This window comes from Hakea prostrata, chromosome 2 (assembly GCF_041222555.1).
Source record: "Hakea prostrata isolate BN-2017 chromosome 2, UWA_Hpros_2, whole genome shotgun sequence".
NCBI classification, from domain to species: domain Eukaryota; kingdom Viridiplantae; phylum Streptophyta; class Magnoliopsida; order Proteales; family Proteaceae; genus Hakea; species Hakea prostrata.
The window spans coordinates 69,074,375-69,097,977 of record NC_142601.1 but is presented as its reverse complement, the minus strand read 5'-3'; the positions used below and the strand labels follow the sequence as shown (position 1 = coordinate 69,097,977).

Here is a 23,603-nt window from a genome sequence, read left to right as displayed (position 1 = left end):
ATTTCTGGATACGTGTTACGGTGTTAGCCCAATTCGTACACAGACCACAGTAAAGTTTGAAACATTGACCATCACATGAAAAGGAATGGGTGACCGGCTATAGCCGGTAGCGTTCGCTGACTCATTATCGCCTTCTTCTTTACGACTTTTTGCAAACAAAAATATAATAGATTATTATTCTAAGTTCCATAATATGAACCCCAAAGCTTCAAAGACTTAAAGTCACCTCTCTCTCTCTCTCTCTCTCCTCTCCAAACCCAGAAAACCTAAGAGAAAAAGCTTTCTTTCAGAGCTATCCCTGTGTCTCTTCTCCTTCAATTTTCCATGTCTGATGAAGCCAGAGATCTCTTTCACCATAACCCATTTCACAACGATGGCAAAACAGCTTTCCAATTCTCACAGGCTCATCTGAGTCATTATCCCTCCATGTATAACCATGGTGTTGGAGAGACTTCAGCTCTGGATCTGCGTGGTTCTGATCCGTCTTTCATGTCCTTCACTGACTGTTTACAGAGTTCAGTGGATTATAATTCAGTGGCAAGAGCTTTCGACTATTCATGTTCATCACCTGATCATTTGTTTGTTTCAGAGAGTGCTGCTACTTCTCCGAAGCTGGGTGGTGGTGGTAAGGGTGATTCAGTGGGGACTGGTGACATTTCAGCCACAGTGAATTCTTCTGTGTCATCTTCTTCTAGTGAGGCTGCGGCTGAGGAAGATTCAGGGAAAAGTAAGAAGGGTCCACAGTCCAAAGGATCTGAAGAAAGCTCAGAAAAGTCTAAGAAAGTGTGAGTATTTTTGGGCTTCTTGTACAGATTCTTGTGTGTAGAAGCTTCTATCCTCCCTTTTGATTTTCTTTGATGATAAGATCTCTGAAAGTGAAACTTGCTGATCAAGTATCCCAAGCTAATGTGAACCATTTGAACCTTCTTTCCGTCTTTCTTGCTCTCTTCTCTTTGATTTGTTTGTGAAAATTTGCACTCTTATGAATGTGGGAACTAGCACATAATTTCTGATTTTGCTTCTTACCAGCTTTTCTTTCCATTTATATATGTAGTCTCTTTCTTATCAGTGGTTGAAAATGATGGAGGATGCAATATCAAATATCTTAATTGATGAATCAACTTCAAAATATACACCCATCAGCTCATCTTGTTTAATTACTTCTATTCTGGTTGAATCACAGGAACAAGCAGCCCAAAAAGAAAGGAGAGAAGCGGCAGAGAGAACCCAGATTCGCTTTCATGACAAAAAGTGAGGTTGATCATCTTGAAGATGGATATAGATGGAGGAAATATGGGCAAAAGGCAGTCAAGAATAGTCCCTATCCAAGGTTAGTACATCCATATCTTCTTACAAAATGAAGTAAGAATTCAAGAAGGGGGGAAGGAGAGGAAGCTGTTCTTTAAGTCCTATTACATTATTTCATGGGTAGAAGCTAAGTAACTGTATACTAAATAACAACCACAAGTTCAGAGATTATATCCACTTTTGTCTATATGTGTGTATATATATATATAAAAATATACTGGCCTGAATTGCACCACTGCAAGGACAGTTGTAACTGATGAATTAATTAGACCTCTAAATTTCTTCTTGTTAATTACTTTCTCTTTGTAACACTTTCTAAATTGCAGAGAATTGATAACATTCAATTTCAATTTGCAGGAGCTATTATAGGTGCACCAGCCAGAAATGCACAGTGAAGAAACGCGTCGAGAGATCATTTCAAGATCCGTCGATTGTGATTACAACATATGAAGGCCAACACATCCATCCTACTCCATCGGCACTTCGAGGGAATGCGGCTGCTGGACTATTTCCAACTTCTATGTTTACAGCACTGCCACAAGGAACAATCTTCCCTCAAGAACTGCTGCAAATTCATCAAATGCCTCCCACTAATGGCCACGGTGACCCAAGCTCCATGTGTGCACAAAACTTAACTACTATTCAGCAGCTCCAGTTTCCTGACTATGGCCTTCTGCAAGACATAGTACCTTCCTTCATCCCAAAACAACAACCATGATGAAACCTCTACTACATATCTCTTATCCTACTTACATTGTACATGTATTAAATTTTCCATCATGAACCTATGCCTGTATGATATGTGTAGGGCAGTAAATTCATCTTTTGACTTACTAGAACACAAATATTCTTCTTGATCTTATAAAACCCCACTTCAGTTTTGTTAAAAGGTGGATCCCTCCCCTCCCTTCCCTTTCTATTTTGTGAAAAGATCGATGTTCTATAATTAGGTTTCCAGTCTGGGAAATGAGCCTAAGAATGTAAGTTTTCTTCAATAGGATTGCATGCTTTTTGCTAAAAATGCATTTAATGTATATATATTAGTTGTTTGATGTGAGGTGGGACTGGAAGGAGTTAGGAAGCTACATAAAAGGCCGGTTTCTGTTAGGAAACCTAGAATTTATTAGAAGAGAAAATAAGAATTGATTAGGGATGGATGTCAAGGGAGGAATGATATGATTGTAGCTAGTGTGACTGTGTGAGGAAGGTAAATTCGTGGGCCTTGGTAGAACCCTACATGCCTTCTGCTGTTTGTCTTTCTTTGTTGGCATTTAGTCTGACCCCAGATTTGCACTTCAAACAAGTTAAGTTGTATGAAGACGCCTTCCATAGATCAGATCCAAGTTGGCGATTATGAACACTTGAGTGTGAGAAACATATTTGCTTTCTCTGGATAGGTACATGGCCTGGGTACGTTTCAGCTTGTATTCAATGTAACATTTCTTAATAGATATCAGCTTTTTGAGATGCAAAATACAAGTTTAACTTGCCTTACATGTCCAACAATGCCAGCCTTGCTGATTAAGATGTCACAAAGTCCAAATTCAGCCCCTAAAACTATACAGAAAACAATATGGAATTCACAAACAAACAATCACAAAATGCAAAGATTTAAGTGGTCCTGCAAGACTAAATACACACACACTGAGATGGGACATCAATCTGTTTCACTGTAAATGGAGAAAAGCTCTGAAGTGTACACTGTAAGAAACTCAACAAAAAAAAATACAAATCACTTGTTTTACCTGTTCCCAACTCTGAATTGGTCTAGTCTACCATTCACAAATGCTTGTTCAGACTTAGTTTCTAGTCCAAAATACCCAGGTTCTGAGATTAATTAGTTATAAATTCAAGGTGGAGTTGGGGAAGAATGGGCTGTGAGGACTCAGCATTCACACTGGAGAGAGAGAGAGAGAGAGAGAGAGAGATTTTCCCAGAAAAGGAAAGGGAAGCAATAAGACTGTGAAGAACGCGTCACGTACACCTAATCCATAGTATTGCATGTTGAGACCTACCTAGTCTTTTGCCTTAAAGTGTGTACACACAAGGACCACAAGAGTTAACAAGTCTCTATAGTTAGCAAAGATGATTAATAAAAGCTAATGCAAGTATACATAGAAGGAAGCAAATTTAAAGAAAGCTTTTGCCTTTAATTAATTTATAACCCATAACAGTTCTACCATTTCATCTTGCATTTGTGGTTAATAAGTAAGTCAAATATAAAGATGGCTACTGCAATTTAATTAACTTATTAAATATAAGTTGATTTTAGGCCCTAAACAAGCATCAATATATGGAACCTTACCAGACTCCTAGGTCCCAACCTAATTGTGTTTTAAGTGAAAGCCTACCTAATGAGTTAGAGGGTGATGTGTGGTCCAACACAAGATTTAGAGAACCAAGGTGTGATCTTAATAGATTTATTGGATCAAATTGGGATGTATTTATTAGTATATTAATTAACTATGCAGAAATTTCAAGATTAATAGTTCCATTGAAAGCCCTTTCATTGATGGATTTAGATGAACTAATCATTCATGATATCTCTTTTAAATGATTAAAATGATCACAAATTAAAGATTTAAAAGTGACATGAATTGACCATGGCAAATCATAATTTGAATAAGACTAAGCAGTAGAGTCGGTGCATGGCACACACCCTTGTCAATAATGTTGAATGGGAGATTTTCCGAAAATTTCCTTTGTTCATGGAAAAAAATGATATCGGTATTACGTGGCAATTAATAAATAGACTGACCTCTTATTTACACTAGAAATAAGATTTTTTGGAACACCACAAAACTTGTTTAAATATTTTTTTAATGAAAAGTTAACTCAGAATATATAAAATAAATTCTCTTGAAAACTTATATTAGAAGCTTAAATGGAGACGAGAGAAGAATAAACACTTGCAATCCTCCATCTTCTACCTCTACCTTTTAACTTTGAAAAAGAGTTGTGGAACAAGTCTACCAAAATCCATTCTGCAGTTTAAAAATGTTTTTTTTTTTAAAACATCCCTTTCTTCTTTTTTCCGTTTCCTTTTATGTAAACAGAACAATCAACAAGTTCTTGGTGGGCCATCAGAGTTCAACAACCAAAACAGTCGACAATCTAGAAGCCATTATGATTTCTCTCTCATCTTCTTTCTGAATTATGGAGGAGGTGGGGTTGAGATTCGCAACCCATGACCGTAAACTAAATCTTATTAAGCAAGCAAGAAAAACAAGATAAAATGTGGAACCCAAAAAAAATCAAAGCAGCAATTAATGTATGTATGTATGCATATCATTACAAGAGAATCCATCAGCTACCAAAATATAGATTATGTTCTCAGGAGAGCTGTGATACAAGATAAGCAGTTGTCCATCCTGTTAACCAGACTCACTTTTGTCCAAAGCTGCAAAAAAAATTAGCAGCATTTTATTAATGGAGAGTACAGAGCACAAACTAATCTAAATGACTGAGTACTGTAGGGTTTCAAGATTGGGTCTCTGTGTAAGTGCATCAGAGAGAGAAAGAGAGAGAGAGAGAGAGAGAGAGAGAGAGAGAGAGAGAGAGAGAGAGAGAGATATTACTGTTATAGTTTAAGAGCTTCTCAATGAGGTCAACATGAGTCATGAGCATCCGTCTGCAGCAATATCGGACCAATCCTAGCGCATCAAGAGCATCTCTGCATTATAACCAAAATATGAGCAACTCATGCAGTTAATAGTCCTTATGTTCCATTAAAATTTCAGTATCTGAGGTGGGTCAATGTAGATAAATTAGTTACTAATACCAAACAACTCAGAAAGTCCAGCAAAAGTGAATGAGTTACAATGATAGACAAAAGCAAGGATTAATACCCAAGGCTCCCACTTGTACTAATCTCAACTATATCAAAAAGGAAGTGAATGTGAGAACTTAACACCCGGGATATTTGCATCTTTTCACACTCTAGGCCTCTTCAATAAGAGTAGAGCCCCCGCCCCCCCCGCCCCCCCCCACCACCCCCACCGTCCCCCGCCCCGCCCCGCGCCTCCCTCCCTCCTCCGCTCCTTGCCCCTTGCCCTTCTGCCCCTGGGCGTTTCGCTCCCTCCTCTCTTCCTCTTCCTTTCCTTTCCTCTTTTTTTTTTTTCCTTTTCCTTTCTTTCCTTCTTGTTCTCTGTGCCCCCGGGTGTTCCGGGCGGCCCCCCGCCTTCGGGGTCTCCCCGGGCTGTCCTTCCCGGCCTCCCGCCGGGCGCCCCCGTTTCTTTCCCCGTGGTCGCGCCTTGTCCTCTTGCCTCCTCTTTTCCTTTCTCCGCCTTCCCTTTGGGTCTCCTCCCTCTTTTTTCCTTTTTTTCTCTCCCTTGCTCCTGCCCCCTTTCTTCTTCCTGGTGGCCCCTCCTTTCGCTGTCTCCCCCCCGCCTCCTCTTTTGCGTTTCTTTCTCTCTCTTCTGCTCTCGCTCCTTTCTTCCCCCTCCCCCTTCCCCCCTTCGCCTTTCCTGCTCCGTCTTGCTTTTGTTTCCTGTCTTCTTGCCCCTTTCTCTTGGTCTTCCGCGGTCCCTTGGTTCCGCCCTGCTCCCGTCCTCCGCCCGTTTCCCCCTTTTTTTTTTCCCCCCCCCGGTTTCCCTCTCGCCCCTCTCCTCCCTCCCCCTTCCCCTTTCTTTTCTCCTTTCCCCTCCCCCCCCCCCCCTCTCCCCGTCGGCCTTCTGCCTTTTCTCTTTCCCGTCTTCCTTTCCCCCCTCTTTCTTCTCCCCGCGCTTCTCCTCCTCGCTTCCCCCCTGCCCCTCTTTCTTGCTTCTTTCTTCTTCTTTCTCCTCCCTTTTTCTCTCCCTCCTTCTTCTCTTCTCTCCTCCTCCCCCCCCCTCCCTTTCTTCCCTCTCCTCTTTCCTTTTGGCCTTTTTCTTCTTCTTCTTCTCTCCCTTCCCCTCCCTCTTCCCTTTCTCTCCCTCTTTCCCCTCCTTCCTCTCTCTCCCGTCCCTCCGTTCTGCCTTCCTTCCTTCCCGTCGTTCTTTCTCCCTTCCCTTCTTCCTCCCTCTCTCCTCCCCTTCCTCGTCCCGCGCCTCTCCTTTTCCTCCGTTCCCTTTCCCCCCCCTCCTCTCTCTGCGTCCTCGTCTTTTTTTTTTTTTTTTTCGTTTTTCTTTTTTTTTTTTTCTTTTTCTTTTTTTTTCTTTTTTTTTTTGCTTGGGCTTTGTTGGCTTGGGGCCCCTGTTCTCCCTCGGGCCCTCTCTCTGCCCCTTCCTCTTTCGGTCTCCCGCCCCCTCCTCTCCCGCCTCGCCCCTCGTCGGCTCGACTTGTTGAAATAGATTTCTCCAAAGCCTCAACCACTCGCATGGAAGATCCCCTTATTCATGTAACACCAAAAGGAATTTTTGAAGAACTTAATAGAATTGATATGACCATGATGAGATAGATTCAGGTATATGTGAGCTCAATGCACTACATTCCCACTCTATGCCCCACAACAGGCTACCCTCGAGTCACCATCCATGCCCATTTGTGCCATGATCGTGCCAATGGAATTGCCATGACAGTTTGGCATCCTAACAACCATTCAAGTTCTTAAATTTTTACTTGTATGGTAGATGGAGATTGTTGCAGCTATCTGATGAACTACAAACAGATCTGACAGAATTCCCAAAACACCACAAAAACAACTACAGAACTCAGCCTTATCCTCAGCTAAGGGGTTTGGTCACATGGATCCAAACAGAACAAAGTACATAAAACAGAGTTGTAACCAAAAGAGGGAGAAAGAAAAGGTCAGTGAAGGAAAAGGGGGATAGGGTCAGAAAAAGATTGGGAAAAAAGGGATGGAGAAGGATATAAGAAATTGCAGTAAGAGGAAAGTGGCACAGGCCAGCATGGAAGAGAAGCTCAGGTAGACAGGTATTGCAGGACCTAGGAATAGGCTGCTATGGTGGGCTGTGATAGAAGTAGAACTAGAAGAATTAGGAAGAAGGAGAGGGGGGAAAGCAGAGACTGGGAGAAGAACTCACAATCTGATTCTCAAATAACACTCAATTTATTTCTCAATACATTCTAGTCATGCTGGGTGTTACAAGCATGTACTTCAATAAAATTAAACACAAAGCCTAGTAGAAATATGTAACTAAAAAAGAAAGTTCAAACCAAATCCAACTTACTCCTACATAGGAAAGTTAAAACAATTAAAAGGCTACAACTAAAACAGAAATAATTTTATTTAATTAAGTCCAACTCTTGTTGGACCAAACCCCATCTGATTGGTTCTTTTTGGGGTTGGAATGAAACCCGTTGAACCAGTCTACTGATACTGCATCAACAGAGATCATGGTTCATTTCCCTCCAATGGGCTCTTGATGCAGTAGCCTTGGTTTGGCTGGACCAACATGATCCACTTTGGAAACCCAGACCAGGGACCAGGCCTAAACCAGATTTCTGGTCTGGAAAAGGCTGGAATTAGTATTACTTTTGTTTTAGGTATTATAATTATTTAGGTAGATTAGCATAGAATATCATATAAGCAGTTTCCTTTTCTCAGCATTAGCATAATAGCATAGTTTCCTACTTCAGCTAGTTTCTTTATATTTTTTGGTAGAAACTTCAGTTAGTTTCTATTCCAGATAAGTTTCTTTTTGGGAGACAAGGCCTTAGCCTATTTATTATGCAACTGCATGAGGATTTTGAGAATTCAGTAATGAAATTTGAACTTTGAAAGTCAGTAGAGAAACTCCAGCATGAGTTGTGAGAATGATTTTCCCTTCCCCTTTTCCTTCCTATTCCCTTATTCTCTCTTGGTGCAGCCCACCTCAGCAGGCCTTCTTTGGCACTGCATTAGCTCTGTTTGTACCAAGACTCTACACGTCCTGCCTCACCATAGCATACACCTTAAACAACTCTCTCAGAATAACTCCCAAGTCTACTCTGATATGTTCATTTCATACTTTGTGCTATTGTTTTACCAAACATCCAGCTTAACACCCTTATCTCTACTACATAAAGTTTATCAACATGACATGACTAAACAACCTAAATTCTGCCCCATAGACCATGGCTGGCCATCCAAAGTACTATAGAACTTCTTCCCTTTTAGGCTTTAAATGAATAAGTTGGTCTTGCAGCACTATGGATGCGCCTCTCGACCTCATCCACCCCGCTTTTTAATTCCATATGAAAGATCATCCGGTATGACTCCTCCTTTGTTTATGGTTAACCCTAGATATTTAAAATAGTCACTTTGTGGTATCTGTGTTTCCTCAATCCACAGCACTTTAGCATCTACCATAGTGTGGCTATAAAATCACACAACATTTACTACATCTTCATTGTACTAATCTTGAACCCTCTTGTTTCCAAGGTAGACCTCCAGAACTGACAAAACTCCTCGTTCGACTCAATTCAATTTACCCATCCTGTGAATGAAGTGGCCTTGATACAGTGCAGTTCCAACAACAATCCGAGCTACAAGCCAAGGAAATAGAGTTCAGGGTAGAATTTTGAACTCAAATGTACGACCCAACAAGAAATAGAAGTTGATTGTTGCAGGTACCCAATGAACTAAGTACAGAACTGATAGAACTCCTAACTCAACTCAGTTTCATCTAGGCCTTAACCCAACCACTTGGATTTTTTATACACAAAACTGTTACTTTTGACCAAACAGCTACTACTTTAATCCCAAGTTAGCTTCTTCACCCTAAATTGTTCCCCACATCCTATCATTAAATCAATGAATAATGAAGAACGTAATGCTACATCCTGAAACATTGCCCTTAAAGCTAGACATCCCATCAAACAAAAAGAAAAACTGTCAAATACTCCAGATGATTATAAAACGTAAAAAGCTGGTTCCCTTAATTCAACTGAAAGGGAAATAAATTGAAAAAAAAAAAAAAATGCAAGAGCAGCAATTGATTCACCCTTCTGTGTAATCAGCCTGAAGGAGGTCGAGATATGTATCCCACTTGTTACCAATCACCTAAGAAAAAAGTGGAGACACGAAACACAAAAAGAAAATTCGATGAGCTATTTGAGCCTAGAAAGGGAATGGAACACGAAAAACACAGACAGCAAAGAAGAAGAAAAAAAATATATATGCAAGAGAAAACACCTTTCCACAAGTGAAGCACCGAACAGGAATAATCATCTTGTCACCGCTGTGTCGTCTCCTCAACTGCGGTGTCTCCCTCCAACACTCAGTTGTCTACCACAACTCACTCTCCTGCTAGAAACTTCGGAGGTCGAGTTGGGTAAGCTCCACGGCAGATTGAGAATTGGGGTTTTATCCTTCACGTGTTTTAACTTGAATTGCCTCCTCCGGTTTGTTAAGGTTAGGATTTAAGCACGAGTTGCAAAGGTGGGGTGGAAAAAAAAAAAAAAACATGTGAGTCTCATGTGTAGTGGGGTGAGGGAGAAGAAAATGAAAGAAAAGAATTTTGTGGAAAAGTAAAGTGGTGGGTCCCACTTTTTACTTTTCCCAATTTTCCCACAAAGTCCCACCAAATATGTGGGGTTTTAAAATGGCTTGGGTCGAAAAGTTGGGCTGTCACATCAGTAAATTCAAGGAAACTTGTCTCTCATTTTCCCACCCCAAGCAACCAAACAATCTACCATTGAAGGATTTAAGGGAAAAGCAATAAATCTACACTCTTTTCAAGAATTTTCCCACCATTTTTTTCCCATCTCACCTTTATTCCAACAAACAAACGCAGCCTAAAGCATTACACCCTGAATATCTAGATTGTAATATACAGATTGTTGCTTCCAGCAATACTTATAGACACGTTAAGTTCTACGGTTAGTTGGACTCTCCCACATGACCCATTACACCGTTGGATTGTAACTGATCTGATTAGAACGTACGTTAATTATAACTCAAATACTTTAACCATATTTAAGTATGACTCAAATACCTCAACAAAGTTATCCTTATAATCAATGCCACCCATGAGTTATTCGATCTATCAATTAGATCCTTCATAGAAAAAATAAATATCAACAACACCTCCTACTGTTGCGATTGAGAAATTAAAATTAAGTGTTGATATAAACAAATTAAACCTTTCATAAAAACAAGAATAATTTTGAAGGAAAAATGCCGAGCTCGACTTGTCTTCATCTTCCTCTACTGTCTGGTACTTGCAATCAAAATTGAAATAGATGTAGTTTTTGCATTCTAATTTTGATATTTTTTTGACAAAAATACCTTAGAATGAAAAATCTTATATTGGCAAAGGTATTTCAAAATTATAACACAAAAAATCTCATGCTCATGAATTCTACAGAGACACCCCAAAATGTCTTAAAGTGGACGTTGTTTTGGTTTTTTTTTTTTTTTTTTTTTGGTTTTTGATAGAATATGTACAATCTAATTTTATTTAAAAATTTATAAAAGTTAAAGAGTGTAAAAATAAAAAGAGAAACCTGTTTTTAATTTTTAAATGCTGATAGTATCCAAATGGACAGGAGGAGATTCAACATGTGAATTATGCAACACCAATGAAGAAATCATGTGGCATATCTTCTTATCTTGCAGCTAGACAAAAAGAATTTGGGCAGTAAGACCTTTGGAACTGCGGACGGAATCTTTACACAATACTTCATTCATCAACTTATGCACCTCCTTTCTAACCCGGAATGATATGGATAGAAACACAAAAATTTGCTTTTTTTCCATTTTTAGTATTACCTGTTACTACATTTGGATTGAAAGGAATTCTAAATTATTTAACAATAAGAACCCAAATCCATTAAAGGTACTAATTAGTATCAATAAATGGATTAGTGATTTAAAGTTTAGCCCCCAAACTAGAGTTATTAATGAAGAACATCATATAATTTTGGATACTCACCAATACTCATGTGTGCAGGTTTATTTGAAAGACTAGCAGGCGGAAGGTAGAGCGTGGGAATGCTATGGGAAGGAAAGATTCAATAAATCATAAAAGGAATAGCACCCAAAGAACAACTAATGAAAGATCAACTACAAGCAATTTGGAAAACAACACAAATAGCAAAAGTGGAAAAAATCCAAATACAGCAGCTCTGGTGTGATGAGGACATAATGCAGCAAATGTTACAGGGGAACATAGATCCACATTTACCCCACCTCCTTATTCCCTATTTTGGCACAAATTTTACCTATAACTACTAAACTAAAAGCATGTAATTTAAACATGAACTATGCCAAACTATGGCTTATCAGCTTAACTAGGCAATACATATGACTATCTTATGTGGTAACTATGGACCATGATGGATGTATTTGCAACAACTTGATTTAATGGTAGTTTTCTTTTTCGCCACAAAAAAAATGCTGATCAATTTCAGTTTTATTCACCCAAAAAAATCAATTTCAAAATTTAAAATATGTTTGCTTCTAACGTGTATAAGCAAGTTAAGAAATTAGTAATTTTTTATAATTTTTCTTTAAACACTCCTTATCATCCCTCTTTATTTTTCTTTCTCTTCTCCCTTGTAACTCATAAATTGATTGAATAGTCTAAATAATTTTCAATAGTGGGTTAAACTATAAAGTCACCGTTTCTCCTATAATATATAACAATGAAACAATATTATCCAATTTTATAGTTTCTTGGTACTATAAAGAACAGTTTAATATTGTTGTTTCTGGATAAATTTTTGTGAGACAAAATTCTTTATTTTACGATCTTTGGCCTTGTTTTTTATGGTTTCTACATCATAAACTCTTGAAATTCACACTAGTAGGTGTTCATAAGTAATAATATTGTAATTATTTTTTTACGTTTTTTCAAAATATATTGTAAATTTGTAACCATCTTTTACTTTTTCTTTTTATAAAAGAATTTCAAAATTTATTAATTTACTTTAAAGTACTTACAAATCTTCTATTACAATTTACAATCATTGGCTAGATTAGATGCACCATTTTTTACTTTTGATTTTTTATTTGAATGTTCTAACCACTTCCGTACCCATAAAAGAGGCATGTACCTAACCTTTGTGAAATTTGACTATTTGAAAGATTCTTATTCCTTTAATTTATTTTATCCCTTCATCAAACACCACATACAAAAGATATATATATAATTTATTATTCCTGAGTTCCCACGTTCTAATGAAATAATAAATTGGAATATTAGATGGGCCAACTATCGCTTCATGTTTTGTTAAGTTTCAATTAAAAATAGGTTATTATTTACCCAAAAAAAAACTTAAATAGGTTATTTAATAGGTCATGCAAGAGTATTCAATAATAGTTGAAGACTTCTATTTTTTTTCGGTGAAAAAATAATAGTTGAAGACTAGAAGTTCTATAAAAAAGCATTGATAAATAATAATTTGAGTTTTACATACAATAAGGCGAGTATATGGTTGAATTTGAGCTTGAAATTTGACAAATGATCTGTATTTTTAATATTTATTTAATTGAGCAGCAGTATCACGATCCTCTATGAAATTGCTTAGTGATGAAAATCTTACTCACTAGATATGCCATTGTCCGTAGTAAATCTATATTATGGTGTTCTTCAATTAGTAAAAGATTAATGCCGAAGTTAGAGTTCGAATTTCCTCAAACAATGGCGAAACCTATATAATATTTAAAGGCATAATATTTACACTGTCTGCAAGGATCGAACCCACGACCTCTCAACTAAGAATTATGAATCGCCATTTTGGTAAAGTCTGGATTAGCTATTTGATTAACGTTCTAGATCTGTGTACACATATATCAATGGAAAAATCAAACTTTCATTTAAAAGGATTAAAATGATCTAGGTCTCTATACATAAAAATGGGGTCCACACTTCCTTACATATAAAGTTTTTTTTTTTTTTTTTCCGTCCAAACCTTACATAGAAAGTTAAGATGGCGAGAATAATGATTAAATCTCTTACCAAAAAAAACAGTTATAATGGTTTTTTTTTTTTTTTTTTTCTTGTAAGAAATAAAAAAAAAATCAATTTTCTTGGAGTAAAAATTCAATCAATTGATGATGAGAGAATAATGCTATCTTTAATACTTGTTGTTTAGTATTAGCTTTAGTAATCTAATTTGTACCATAATCGAGGGCGAACAAGAGCGCGTATTATCCGGGTCATTACATGATGTTATGTTGCGCTACTCATTGTATTATGATAGTCCTGATTCGAACATCGTCATCCTATACGTCAGTACGCCAGTGTTGACAAATCAAAGCCATCAGATTAGTCCAACGTTGGATCAAACGGTAAAGTGAATTTATTAATTAATTAAATAGAGAATTTATTTCTCGATCTATTCTATCTCTCTCTCTATTTCTTAATCTCTCTCTCTCTGATCGTTGGTTGGTCTCTGCTGCGAGAGAGCGACGTGGCTCCGAACAGTTTCTCCAATTTGAAAGCAAAGGCAAATCGTTGTTGTTGTAGTTTGTTGGTCTTATTGCTTGTAAATTCAGATCTCTAAAGGCAGTTGTTCGATTTTATTGGGGGTTCTGTTTCATGTTTTAATGACGATTTCACACAGATCACTGTGAAGAGTGACCAAAGATTCAGAGCGATTTCCACTGGTTTTCTTCCTTTCTCTTCACATTGATATCGCTATCTTCTGGAATTGAATTATTTTTTCATGTTTTCTGACGTCGATTCATTTGATTTGATTTGATTTGCAGAACAAGAATGGCGACTTCTGGACTTGTGACGCCGGGTCAGGTTAGCTCCTTCAGTTCTCCATCATTTGAAAATGTCCACTTCCTTTGTATTCTTTTTAGGTTTACTAGTTATTGGTGTTCAAATGGTGAAGCGAAATGTGTGACTTTCTGGTTGTTCTTTTATATTGATTGTTGGAAGCTGTTACTGAATTTTTCCAATTAGAGGTCTATCGGTCGATGGGATCTTGAGGTGCGATCTTACTTATTATGTTATACTTGCAAACTGTAGATAACCGGATACATATTTCAGTTCACTTAGCAAGAGGATTACACATCCTGAACTGCACTATAGTTTCTCTTACTGGATATTTCTTAACTTGGTTGAATTTTATGGGAGAAAAAAAAATGGAAATATATTATCATATGGTGTTGGATGGTAAACCATGATTTGCTAAATGAACTTCTTTCTTGGAAAAGAATAGCATATTTAATTGGTTTATAGTTGAGTTCTGAGTGGCACCTATGTGAAGTCAAGATCCAATGTTGCTCAATGTGTAGGGAAAAAAAATTCTTATAAAGAGAATAGAAATGAAATATCTCAGGAATGGGATTGTACACATTCTGGGAATAAAACATAACAAACCATAACAAAAATGTCAGTTTCAGGTATGGAGGCATTTATTTTATTCTAATGGAAACAGTGATGTGAAAACAATCCTTACTAATTGAGGTCTTACATAAGGGGTCATATAGATTGAAAACAGTGATTTAGGCAAATTCAAAGATTTCACAGGAATGGGAAATGATTAATGTTCAGGTTGCAAATGAAAGGTGGGGTGATTTCTCTCTTGACACTTTCCTAGGTCAATTGGTGGTTTATCCCTTCGCAGAGAAGTTTCTGTGGGTGATAAGTGATAACTACCGCAACGATAGTATCAGGTTAATGGAAGGCTTGGTTCCTCCATGCTTCCAAACTAAATTGTTTCTTTTCCTCCTCAAAGGTAAGGGTTAGAAAAATGGATATCTCTATAAGCATGATACCTATTTTCAATTGGAATGGCTTCTGTTTCTTTGGTCTATAATATGTATAGACGGAAGCAATGCATTAGGTTTGTGATCTACCTTTTGTGTGAATTTGTATGCATCAAGAGTGCACAAGAACCTGGATGCTTTCTTCACTGGGCTACTCCAACCATGTGATCGACCTTTTATTGAACTTTTTTCTTTTGTAGTCATTGAATTATCTTGTTGTATGCATTAAACTTTCTTCCTAGTTCCTTTTGTCCATCCATTTTGCATGAACTATATTGCAACCAGTGATCTCCTTCATGCTTTGAATTTGGTTGGCAGGTTGGGGAGTGATACCCACCTGTGTACTATATTCTGTTGCCACTCAAGGGCTGTTGGGTTGTCATTATATGTGGGCTGTGTGCATAAACTCTATCAGGCTACCTTCCATTATCATTTTTTTTTAAACTCTGAGTCATGCATTCCAATGGTCCAATATAGTTAGTTTTCAGCAGTTCTTCATCTGTGCGTCAGAGATTTTCATGTCCCTATTTGTACATTTTATATGGTGCCTCTTTTTCTTTAAATATTCCATGATAAAGCTCAGTCAAAATTCTTAGTCATGCTTTATTTTAACTATATGTTGCAGGTTTCTTTTCTGTTTGGAATAGTCCCAGTATTTATTGCATGGATATATGCTGAGATCCTGGAATATAGAAAGTCAACATCAACTCCGAAAGCGTAAGTTTTTGTTCCATACCACACTTCAGAATCTTGCTTGGGATTGCTTGACTTGATACTATTGAGTTTACAACAATAATGTTCCTCCTTTTACTAAAATCAGATCGAACCCATCTTTTGGGGTTTGAGGTTCTCACAGACACTTGTTTCTGTGTGACCCAACTATTAATAGTTTATAAAAGTTTAATGCTACTATTTCATAGCAAACCTTATGACTTTATGAGTCAATGACTTTCACTAGATTTGTCTCCATGGAGTTTGTTTTGCTTATGAATGATTCACTGATGAAACTCATCTTTAATCCTGGAACTGTAAAATTATGTATTTATTATGATATCTTTTTGTTAAGAATTGTTGTGGATGGACAAATTAGCTATAAACTTGTAATGTCATTTTTTTTTTGGGGGGGGGGGGGGGGGGGGGGGAGGAACATAATGTTTTGTTTATGCTTACTGAAAGACTCTGTATGCTTGTCATAGTTGTCAAGATGATGCCTAGGCATTGTGGCCATTCTTTGGGTCAAGGCGTCATGGTGATGCCTTGTTGCCTTGTTTTCCGTTGCCCCCATCACCTCACCTCGCCTTGTCGCCTTGACAACCATGATGCCTGTGAATGCGTACTATCTACTTCTGCAACTTCCTGTATGATCAATAAAAATATAAAATGAAGCTTTTGATGAGTTGCAGCCATTCGGATGTCTCTCTGGTTGAATTGGATAAGGAGCCAATTAAGGATGACGATCGTGCCGTTTTGCTGGAAGGAGGACTTACAAGATCAGCATCTGCAAGAGTTCAGGGTTCGTCGGTCAAAGCAAACATAGTCAGGTTTGTAGCTAACTGGCGACGCTTTATTGTGATAGAGTTTCGGCTTGTTTTTGGGTGGAAGCATGACTTTTTTCAATCTGTTTGGATTCCCATGGTTGTATAGGTTTCTAACCATGGATGATTTCTTCTTGCTGGAGAACCGACCAACTTTGAGGGCCATGTAAGTCTTTATCCTGCACAAACATCTTTTGTACTTGATGGTTCATCATTTCTCAAGCAGTCGTGCAATTTCATGTAGGTCTGAATTTGGAGCGATTCTGATTTTTTTCTATATATGCGATCGCACAGACTTCTTTCCGGAATCCAATAAGGTGCTCCTTCCTTTTCTCTTTTTGTGTTCATTTCTTGATTTTTGAAGTTTATTGATCATGGATACCCACTGAGAGAGGTATTTTGGAAATGAAATACATGGAAATTGCTTGAACACATGTTAGAAAACATAGAAGGTGCATTTAATCATAATCAACCGTGGTTTCAGAATTTCAGTGACTTAAGTAAACCATGGAAATACTTAACGTGATGATATATGTTTTGTTTGCAAATTTCATGACTTTGATATCAAAGGAAGTGTGTATGTAGAAACTTCACGTGCCAACTCCCCATCTGGTGGCAACTACAACTTTTTATTTGGCAGGTGAACACTATTAATTAGAGAAGGCCTGTGGTTCTCTCTTCCATTAATTTAAAGGTCAATCATTAGTTTTGAGGTCTGCCTGTATTCAGGGTATCATCAAGTTATATTTTCTTCAATGATTATTCTTAGTTGATTTTATTATTTGAGGAGATAGAGTGATAAAGGGGGTAGAGAAGGGAGACTAGGTCCTGTCATAATTGGATATCAGTGAATCCTCGCTTTGTCTTTCAGTGGTGCTAACTTGCTTATTGTTTAATTTTACTTTTTTGCCTTCTTTTGGCCACTGTAGAACTGCACATCCTCTCGGATGGTTTCCAAAGACCTTCAAAATTCAGATGCTTAAATTTACTGGGAACACTTACCACAGGTGTAATTGCCCAAAGTGCCACCTGATTATCAATTGAATTACTTCTAAGAAAAAAGGAACCATCTCCATTTCCTGGATACACCCAAAATGTGCCCCAGGATTCTCAACTGCAATAAGAATACAACCAAGCTGCTAGGACAGTACTTTTATGGCTACTGTTGCACCTCATTCAAGAAATATCAAGTTGAAGGCATATGTTAACTACACTCTTAGGAAAGAACAACTGGATAAGGAAAACCCAGCAGAAAAAAAGCACAGAGATAGAGAGAGAGAAAACGATACCACAGTGCTGTCTTGTATCCCGCATACACTGTCATTATCTCCACATGCCGCAGGAGAAGCTTGGTTGAATGTTTCAAAACAGATGTGTAGTGGTGTATAAGGATCTGTGATGTATATACTTTTTCTTTCATGGTTCTTCATCCCAAGCCAGGAATAGGATCCTGTACACTTCTTGAGCCACTTTTAAACCAATACAACTGTCGCAACTGGAAGACTAGAAGTTTGTACCTTCTCTTTGCAATTCTTCAAACTTGCCATTGTCGAAGTTTTCACTTTATTTTCTTTTTTCATCTTTTCAATGCAACATCATACCACTCAAAGAATTCTTTAGCCATCGTTCTCAAGGTTTATTGGTCCTTACCTTAAGTGACAGGGAGTGATGATGTGCTCTAATTTGTGCAACCCACTGATCATAACGGGTCATCCAAGCATAACTATAAAACCATATCTTTTGCTGCCTTGCTTCATTTTAAGCACTTGCTGCAGTTCCTTTAATTATTATTTTGTCGTTTTTACCTTTCTGATTTTAAGTTTTCTGTTTGGTTTAAGCAATCAAGAGTTTATGTATAATTGCCCCATATTTTTAGGTCTGATGATGTAGAGTGCAGAAAATTACAGCAAAATATGGTCTTACTAATATTCTCTATGATGTCTTCTGCTCCCTTTGACAGAGCTACAATCGCGACGTTTTTCTCTTTCTCTATGCTCTTCTCATTATAGTTTCAGCTACGACTTCTCTCAAGCGGCACCATGACAAATCAGCATTCTCTGGAAAATCTATGCTTTATCTCAATCGTCATCAAACTGAGGAGTGGAAAGGATGGATGCAGGTGGGCATTCCTTGCCCATTGGATAGAATTTCCTTCTACCAAAGATAAAAGGGGAATGTGGCTTCCTCCCGACATTTGTTTTTTTTTTCTTCTTTTTCCTTAATGTCCTTTGTCTTATCATTTTTACCAGGTACTATTTTTAATGTACCACTATTTTGCTGCGATGGAGTTCTACAATGCCATACGTGTGTTCATTGCTGCATATGTTTGGATGACTGGATTTGGAAACTTCTCTTATTACTACATTCGAAAGGATTTTAGTCTTGCACGGTTTGCTCAGGTAAGTTGGAGACTATGCAGACTCATTTCTGAGATTTTGCTACCTCCATCTTGGTTACTTGATTGATGCAGAAATAAAAGTTTCTTTCCATTCTGTTGCAGATGATGTGGCGATTAAATTTCTTTGTGGCATTTTGCTGTATTGTTCTTAACAATGACTACATGCTCTACTATATCTGCCCAATGCACACGCTTTTTACTCTTATGGTGTATGGAGCACTTGGTATTTTTAATAAGTACAATGAGAGAGGATCCGTGATGGCTCTGAAGATTATAGCATGCTTTTTGGTGGTTATCTTGATCTGGGAAGTCCCTGGATTTTTTGACCTATTCTGGTGGCCTTTGACATTCCTTTTAGGTTTGCAATTTAATTTGCCTTAGTCATCCCATATCATACTGTTGAAATGTGTTAAATTCATATGCATAATAAGCTATCTTATGACAGGGTACACTGATCCAGCAAAAGAAAATTTGCCGCGTCTACATGAATGGCATTTCAGATCAGGCCTTGACCGTTATATCTGGATCATCGGAATGCTTTATGCTTACTATCATCCCACAGTAATTACAGGAGCTCTGAATTTACCATCATTTTGCACTGCTAGATTTCTTGGTAATCCAGTAGCTAACTGCCCAATTTCTTTCTCCCCCACTCCTGAAAATTTTGTAGGTTGAGAAGTGGATGGAAAAACTAGAGGAATCTGAAAACAGGCGAAAACTCTCAATCAAGACAATCATTGTGGCAGTTTCTCTATTGGTCAGTTGCATAATCCTATCGCTGTTGATTGTACTGCCATGGAAATATTCTCCCTTATGCTGCTTATTTCTTTTATATGATCTAATTTCAACCTTCCAATAATTGGCTGTTAATATCTTTTTGGCCTTATTAATACTCTCTCCTTTTAGGCTGGTTATTTGTGGTATGAATATATTTACAAGCTGGACAAGGTTACATACAACATGTACCATCCTTACACCTCATGGATACCCATAACGTACGTATTGGGGAGTTATACATTTTGCATTAAGAAAATTCTGCTTTTCAAAATGGGGAAGTTGGGTATTTTCTGCCTCTTACTCTTCCTCCTGTCTCTGGTCCAGTGTTTACATTTGCTTGCGGAATGTCACACAGCAGCTTCGTAGTTTCTCTTTGACTCTGTTTGCGTAAGCTTCAATTATTTTGCTCTACGTTCTCTCAAAATGATGAATTATTTAGAATATGACCATATTGTCCAGATTTTGTCATTTATCTTATTTCTTTTGACTATTAGGTGGCTTGGCAAGATAACACTGGAGACTTACATTTCCCAGTTCCATATTTGGCTGAGGTGTGTAGACATCAGTAATTAAATGAATCTTCCATCTGATAAGATCCAGGTGGCAGCATATGTAGTTAAAAGGATCAAAGGGCTCACGTGGAACTTTCAACCTATTGATGCTGTCTTTGGAATTTGTATTGAAATTGTTTGTGTGAAGTATATAAAATACCCTAACATATTTTTTTCAAATCCCAATCAACTTGCAGATCTAGCATGCCAAATGGCCAGCCAAAATGGCTTCTTGTTCTCATTCCAGATTACCCATTGCTGAACTTCATGCTGACAAGTGCTGTCTATCTCTTGGTGAGAACATCTTCTCACATTATTTGGAAAATATAGGAGGGAAAAAGTGAAAAATAATAGGAATGTTCAAGTTTCAGTTTCTCCCTTATTGATTGCCTGCATTCTCTACTTGCTTTTGCAGATATCCTACCGAATTTTTGAACTGACCAATACACTGAAGACAACTTTTATACCCACGAAAGACAGCCGACGTCTTCTGCATAATTCTATTGCCGCAGCTGTCATTGGATTGAGCATATATTGCATCTCATGGCTTCTTCTTGAGATTTCTCAATGACCAGTATGCCAATTTAACCACTCTATATATAGTATCTATTTTCTTTTCTATAAAGGACATTATTCTTGCTACATGCTGGTTTATGTCTATTCTAGTGCTACCATTCTGGAAGCACATATTGACGAGGGTACTAAGAAAATGACCCTTTGATCATGATAGAAAATATGATACTGCAAACAGCCAACACTGCATTTGTGATGTTTGGACTTCTGTTCCTCTGCATGTCACAAGCCATTAAAGCTTGCTGGAATTTGTGACAGCACCATGTGTGTAGTTCCAGCAAGTTTTCATGGAATAACTGGTTCATTTGTTCCAAACTAAAATAACTACAAAACCTAGGGTACTATACATCACTACCCTCTCCAAGGGTGCTCAAACTCACATGCCTTTGTTTTGGCCTCATCTTTACCTTTTATTCCTCTCCAGGCCTGGCAGTGGTTACGGCGACCTGGATATGTTTATGCTGAGGTTTACTGAAACTGTAAAAGCAGTGGACTTCGGAATCTATTCTTTGTGAATCTTACTTGAAGGGAAAATGCATTTCCTACAATTTTTGAAGATAATTGCACCATCAAGCATATATACTCGTAGTGTTGTAGAATGGAGGGAGTAGATTCTTTTCATTGGAAAATCAGGTAGGTTTCTCCTAAAAAGTGTGGAAGAAGAGGTGCAGGTTTCGGATGGGATGGGGGGAAATCTGGTTTGTATGCTTGGAAATTGCAATAATAGTTCATTGCTTTTCTCCATTTCCCTTATGGGCTTGTGTTACGTAGGCTTCCTTTCTTAGGTTGTCAAACATATTCAAGATTCATTGTCAATGTAATTTTCTGTATTCCACTATGTTCAGTTAGTGGGTTCTTGAATGAGGCTGTCATGGAAATCATAATAGAAGATATGGCGTTGTTTTCACAAGAAACGGTGTTGGATTCTAATTGCCCGGTGAGATTTACATGTCTTTTGAAGGATCCACTTTGAAAATCTCATTACGTGGGGAGCTCGGAGTGGCTTCATTGCTATGATTGTAAATCCTGTTTTAGTCAATGCAATGATGCTGAGTTTTCATTTGTGGGGTGGTTTATTTTTTTAATTAGAAAAATTCACTGAAGCAGAAATGATGATGCACGAGTGATCTACTAAAAAAAATAGATGAGTGACAAAATTAGAAATGATAAGATAAAAAAAATGATTATATTAGAGATGGTTTGAAAGTAATTCTAATAAGTAAAAGAATTACAAGAAAGTCATTTGAGGTGGTACGATTATATTCAACGAAGGCCTATAAATGCCCTCTATATAAAGAAAGGATATAATCAGAATAAAGGGATTAGAAGAGTTAAGAGGCAAACAAAATAATTTTAAGAGAAATGGTGACAAAGAATATACATAATTTAGGCATTATATCTAGCATTATCTCAGCTATGCTAATTTAACCATACAAGCATCCTTTGTGTATCAGATTTGTGGCGACCACAAGAAACTAATAAATACATAAAACAGTGGTTAGGGGTGGTGGGGGCGGTGGTTGTCAGCAGGGAAAGAGGTGATGTCACTGACATTGGTGGGATTTTTGGCCAAAGTGTGGGATGAAGATGGACATAGAAGTTGAGTACACAATGAGTGAGAGGGTATTTTGGTCATTGATATGGGTAGAGGAAAATTTAACAGTCAAAGGTAAAAAACAACGTTGGGTTTTTGTAATATCTGAAGTTCATAACTTTAGACTACCCGAAATAAAATTCACTTAAGTGGGTGAACAAAATTTTACACCCAATATAAGTAGGCCAAATGTAAAAAATCCATTTATTTTATTTAGAAACTCAGGAATAGTATTGATTTACAGAGATGAAATACAGTACACGAAGATGAGTGTCAGAATTCTATTAATTAAAGACCTCCTTAACCCAAAAGAATTTCTTTTTGGAACTCAGGACATGGAACATTCCTGAACACAAAAGAAGAATTATTGCAAAGATTTACACTGCACTTTTAGCTTTGTCTAGTGAGGTCATTGATGAAGATGAAACCTCATTGAAGTCTGCAACATATGATGTTTTACCAAGTTATGTTGATGATGACTGGTTACGTTTGTAATTATGAAATTTGAGTTTTCAGTTTATGGGACATGCCTTGGCAATGTACAATGCTTTATCAAGTTGAATGTCAAAATAAGGCTTCGTCGGTTGGTCCATTTAATTGGAAACACTTGTTTTCACGTAGTTGACTACTGGCGCTAGAGCTCTATCTATCCAATATAGATAAATCGCGGTGAGTGTTAAGGATGAAGGGGTGCTGCTCAAGTATTGGGAGAAACCTTGTTTCTTCGAATGAACTAGAAATTCACCCTGATCTACCTGAAGGCAATGCTTAAGGAGTTGTGCAATATAGAGACACTGTTGATTAAGATCGAGAGGTGCAACGCTACTGTCAAGGAGGAGATCGGGAGGTCTTGATGAGCTTCTTGACATTGATTTGCACGCAATATTGTGGCCTCCAAGGTATCCTGCAATAGTAAGAGAGAAACTTAGGGAACCCAGAATCTGATTATTCAAAAAGTTTGTCAATGTAAATGGATTGTAAATATGTAAAAGGGTCGTTGCTAGAGGAACTCCTGCACCTTTCTTGGATAAGAAAGAAGAAGAATTGCCATCCAAGCAAACCTGAAAGGTGCTGGGTTCCAACAGTGTCATCCTTCAATCAATTCAATCATAATAGACAACTTCTTCTCCCACGAGAGATGAAGAACCAGTCGATTAAGATTGGTAACTCTTAGTTCAAGTCACCATTATTAAAGATCTTACAAAACTTACTAGTGGGGTTTCTTTCTTCTTTATTTTTTTTGTTACATTTAGTGGGGTTTCTTTAATTTAGGCTTGGT

General features: G+C 37.6%; 3 protein-coding genes across 3 annotated transcripts; 2 read left to right on the top strand and 1 right to left on the bottom strand.

Moving 5' to 3' along the window:
- Positions 1-221: 221 nt before the first annotated feature.
- Positions 222-2,224, top strand: WRKY71 (WRKY DNA-binding protein 71). Its single transcript, XM_089143243.1, has 3 exons — positions 222-785; positions 1,184-1,330; positions 1,666-2,224. Exons 1-3 carry the CDS (start codon positions 325-327, stop codon positions 2,024-2,026), a joined length of 969 nt encoding a protein of 322 aa, XP_088999369.1. The 5' UTR covers positions 222-324; the 3' UTR covers positions 2,027-2,224.
- A 2,170-nt stretch (positions 2,225-4,394) lies between these two features.
- On the bottom strand, positions 4,395-9,540 carry LOC149026072 (DNA-directed RNA polymerase subunit 10-like protein). Its single transcript, XM_089143242.1, has 4 exons — positions 9,365-9,540; positions 9,174-9,232; positions 4,887-4,981; positions 4,395-4,708 (listed from the first exon to the last, which is right to left on the bottom strand). The coding sequence occupies exons 1-4, from the start codon at positions 9,398-9,400 to the stop codon at positions 4,683-4,685; spliced, it is 216 nt and encodes a 71-aa protein (XP_088999368.1). The 5' UTR covers positions 9,401-9,540; the 3' UTR covers positions 4,395-4,682.
- Positions 9,541-13,546: 4,006 nt separating this feature from the next.
- On the top strand, positions 13,547-21,738 carry LOC149026071 (protein REDUCED WALL ACETYLATION 1-like). The gene is made up of 17 exons (XM_089146305.1): positions 13,547-13,783; positions 13,886-13,925; positions 15,522-15,613; positions 16,300-16,437; positions 16,541-16,597; positions 16,676-16,748; positions 18,392-18,550; positions 18,681-18,830; positions 18,932-19,187; positions 19,275-19,390; positions 19,500-19,586; positions 19,736-19,824; positions 19,931-19,993; positions 20,101-20,157; positions 20,355-20,451; positions 20,573-20,731; positions 21,155-21,738. The coding sequence occupies exons 2-16, from the start codon at positions 13,893-13,895 to the stop codon at positions 20,726-20,728; spliced, it is 1,623 nt and encodes a 540-aa protein (XP_089002431.1). The 5' UTR covers positions 13,547-13,783; positions 13,886-13,892; the 3' UTR covers positions 20,729-20,731; positions 21,155-21,738.
- Positions 21,739-23,603: the final 1,865 nt, after the last annotated feature.

Excerpts from the sequence above, each read along its gene's own strand:
- LOC149026072 (XM_089143242.1), bottom strand. The coding sequence starts at position 9,400 with ATGATTATTCCTGTTCGGTGCTTCACTTGTGGAAAG. Across the intron at positions 9,233-9,364 it reads GGTGCTTCACTTGTGGAAAG|GTGATTGGTAACAAGTGGGA; the intron begins GTGTTTTCTCTT and ends CTTTTTTCTTAG. Across the intron at positions 4,709-4,886 it reads GAAGCTCTTAAACTATAACA|CTTTGGACAAAAGTGAGTCT; the intron begins GTAATATCTCTC and ends TTTTTTTTGCAG.
- LOC149026071 (XM_089146305.1), top strand. The coding sequence starts at position 13,893 with ATGGCGACTTCTGGACTTGTGACGCCGGGTCAG. Across the intron at positions 19,391-19,499 it reads ATGCTTACTATCATCCCACA|GTTGAGAAGTGGATGGAAAA; the intron begins GTAATTACAGGA and ends AAAATTTTGTAG. Across the intron at positions 19,994-20,100 it reads TTCTCTTTGACTCTGTTTGC|GTGGCTTGGCAAGATAACAC; the intron begins GTAAGCTTCAAT and ends TTTGACTATTAG.
- WRKY71 (XM_089143243.1), top strand. The coding sequence starts at position 325 with ATGTCTGATGAAGCCAGAGATCTCTTTCACCATAACCCATTTCACAAC. Across the intron at positions 786-1,183 it reads TCAGAAAAGTCTAAGAAAGT|GAACAAGCAGCCCAAAAAGA; the intron begins GTGAGTATTTTT and ends GTTGAATCACAG. Across the intron at positions 1,331-1,665 it reads AAGAATAGTCCCTATCCAAG|GAGCTATTATAGGTGCACCA; the intron begins GTTAGTACATCC and ends TTCAATTTGCAG.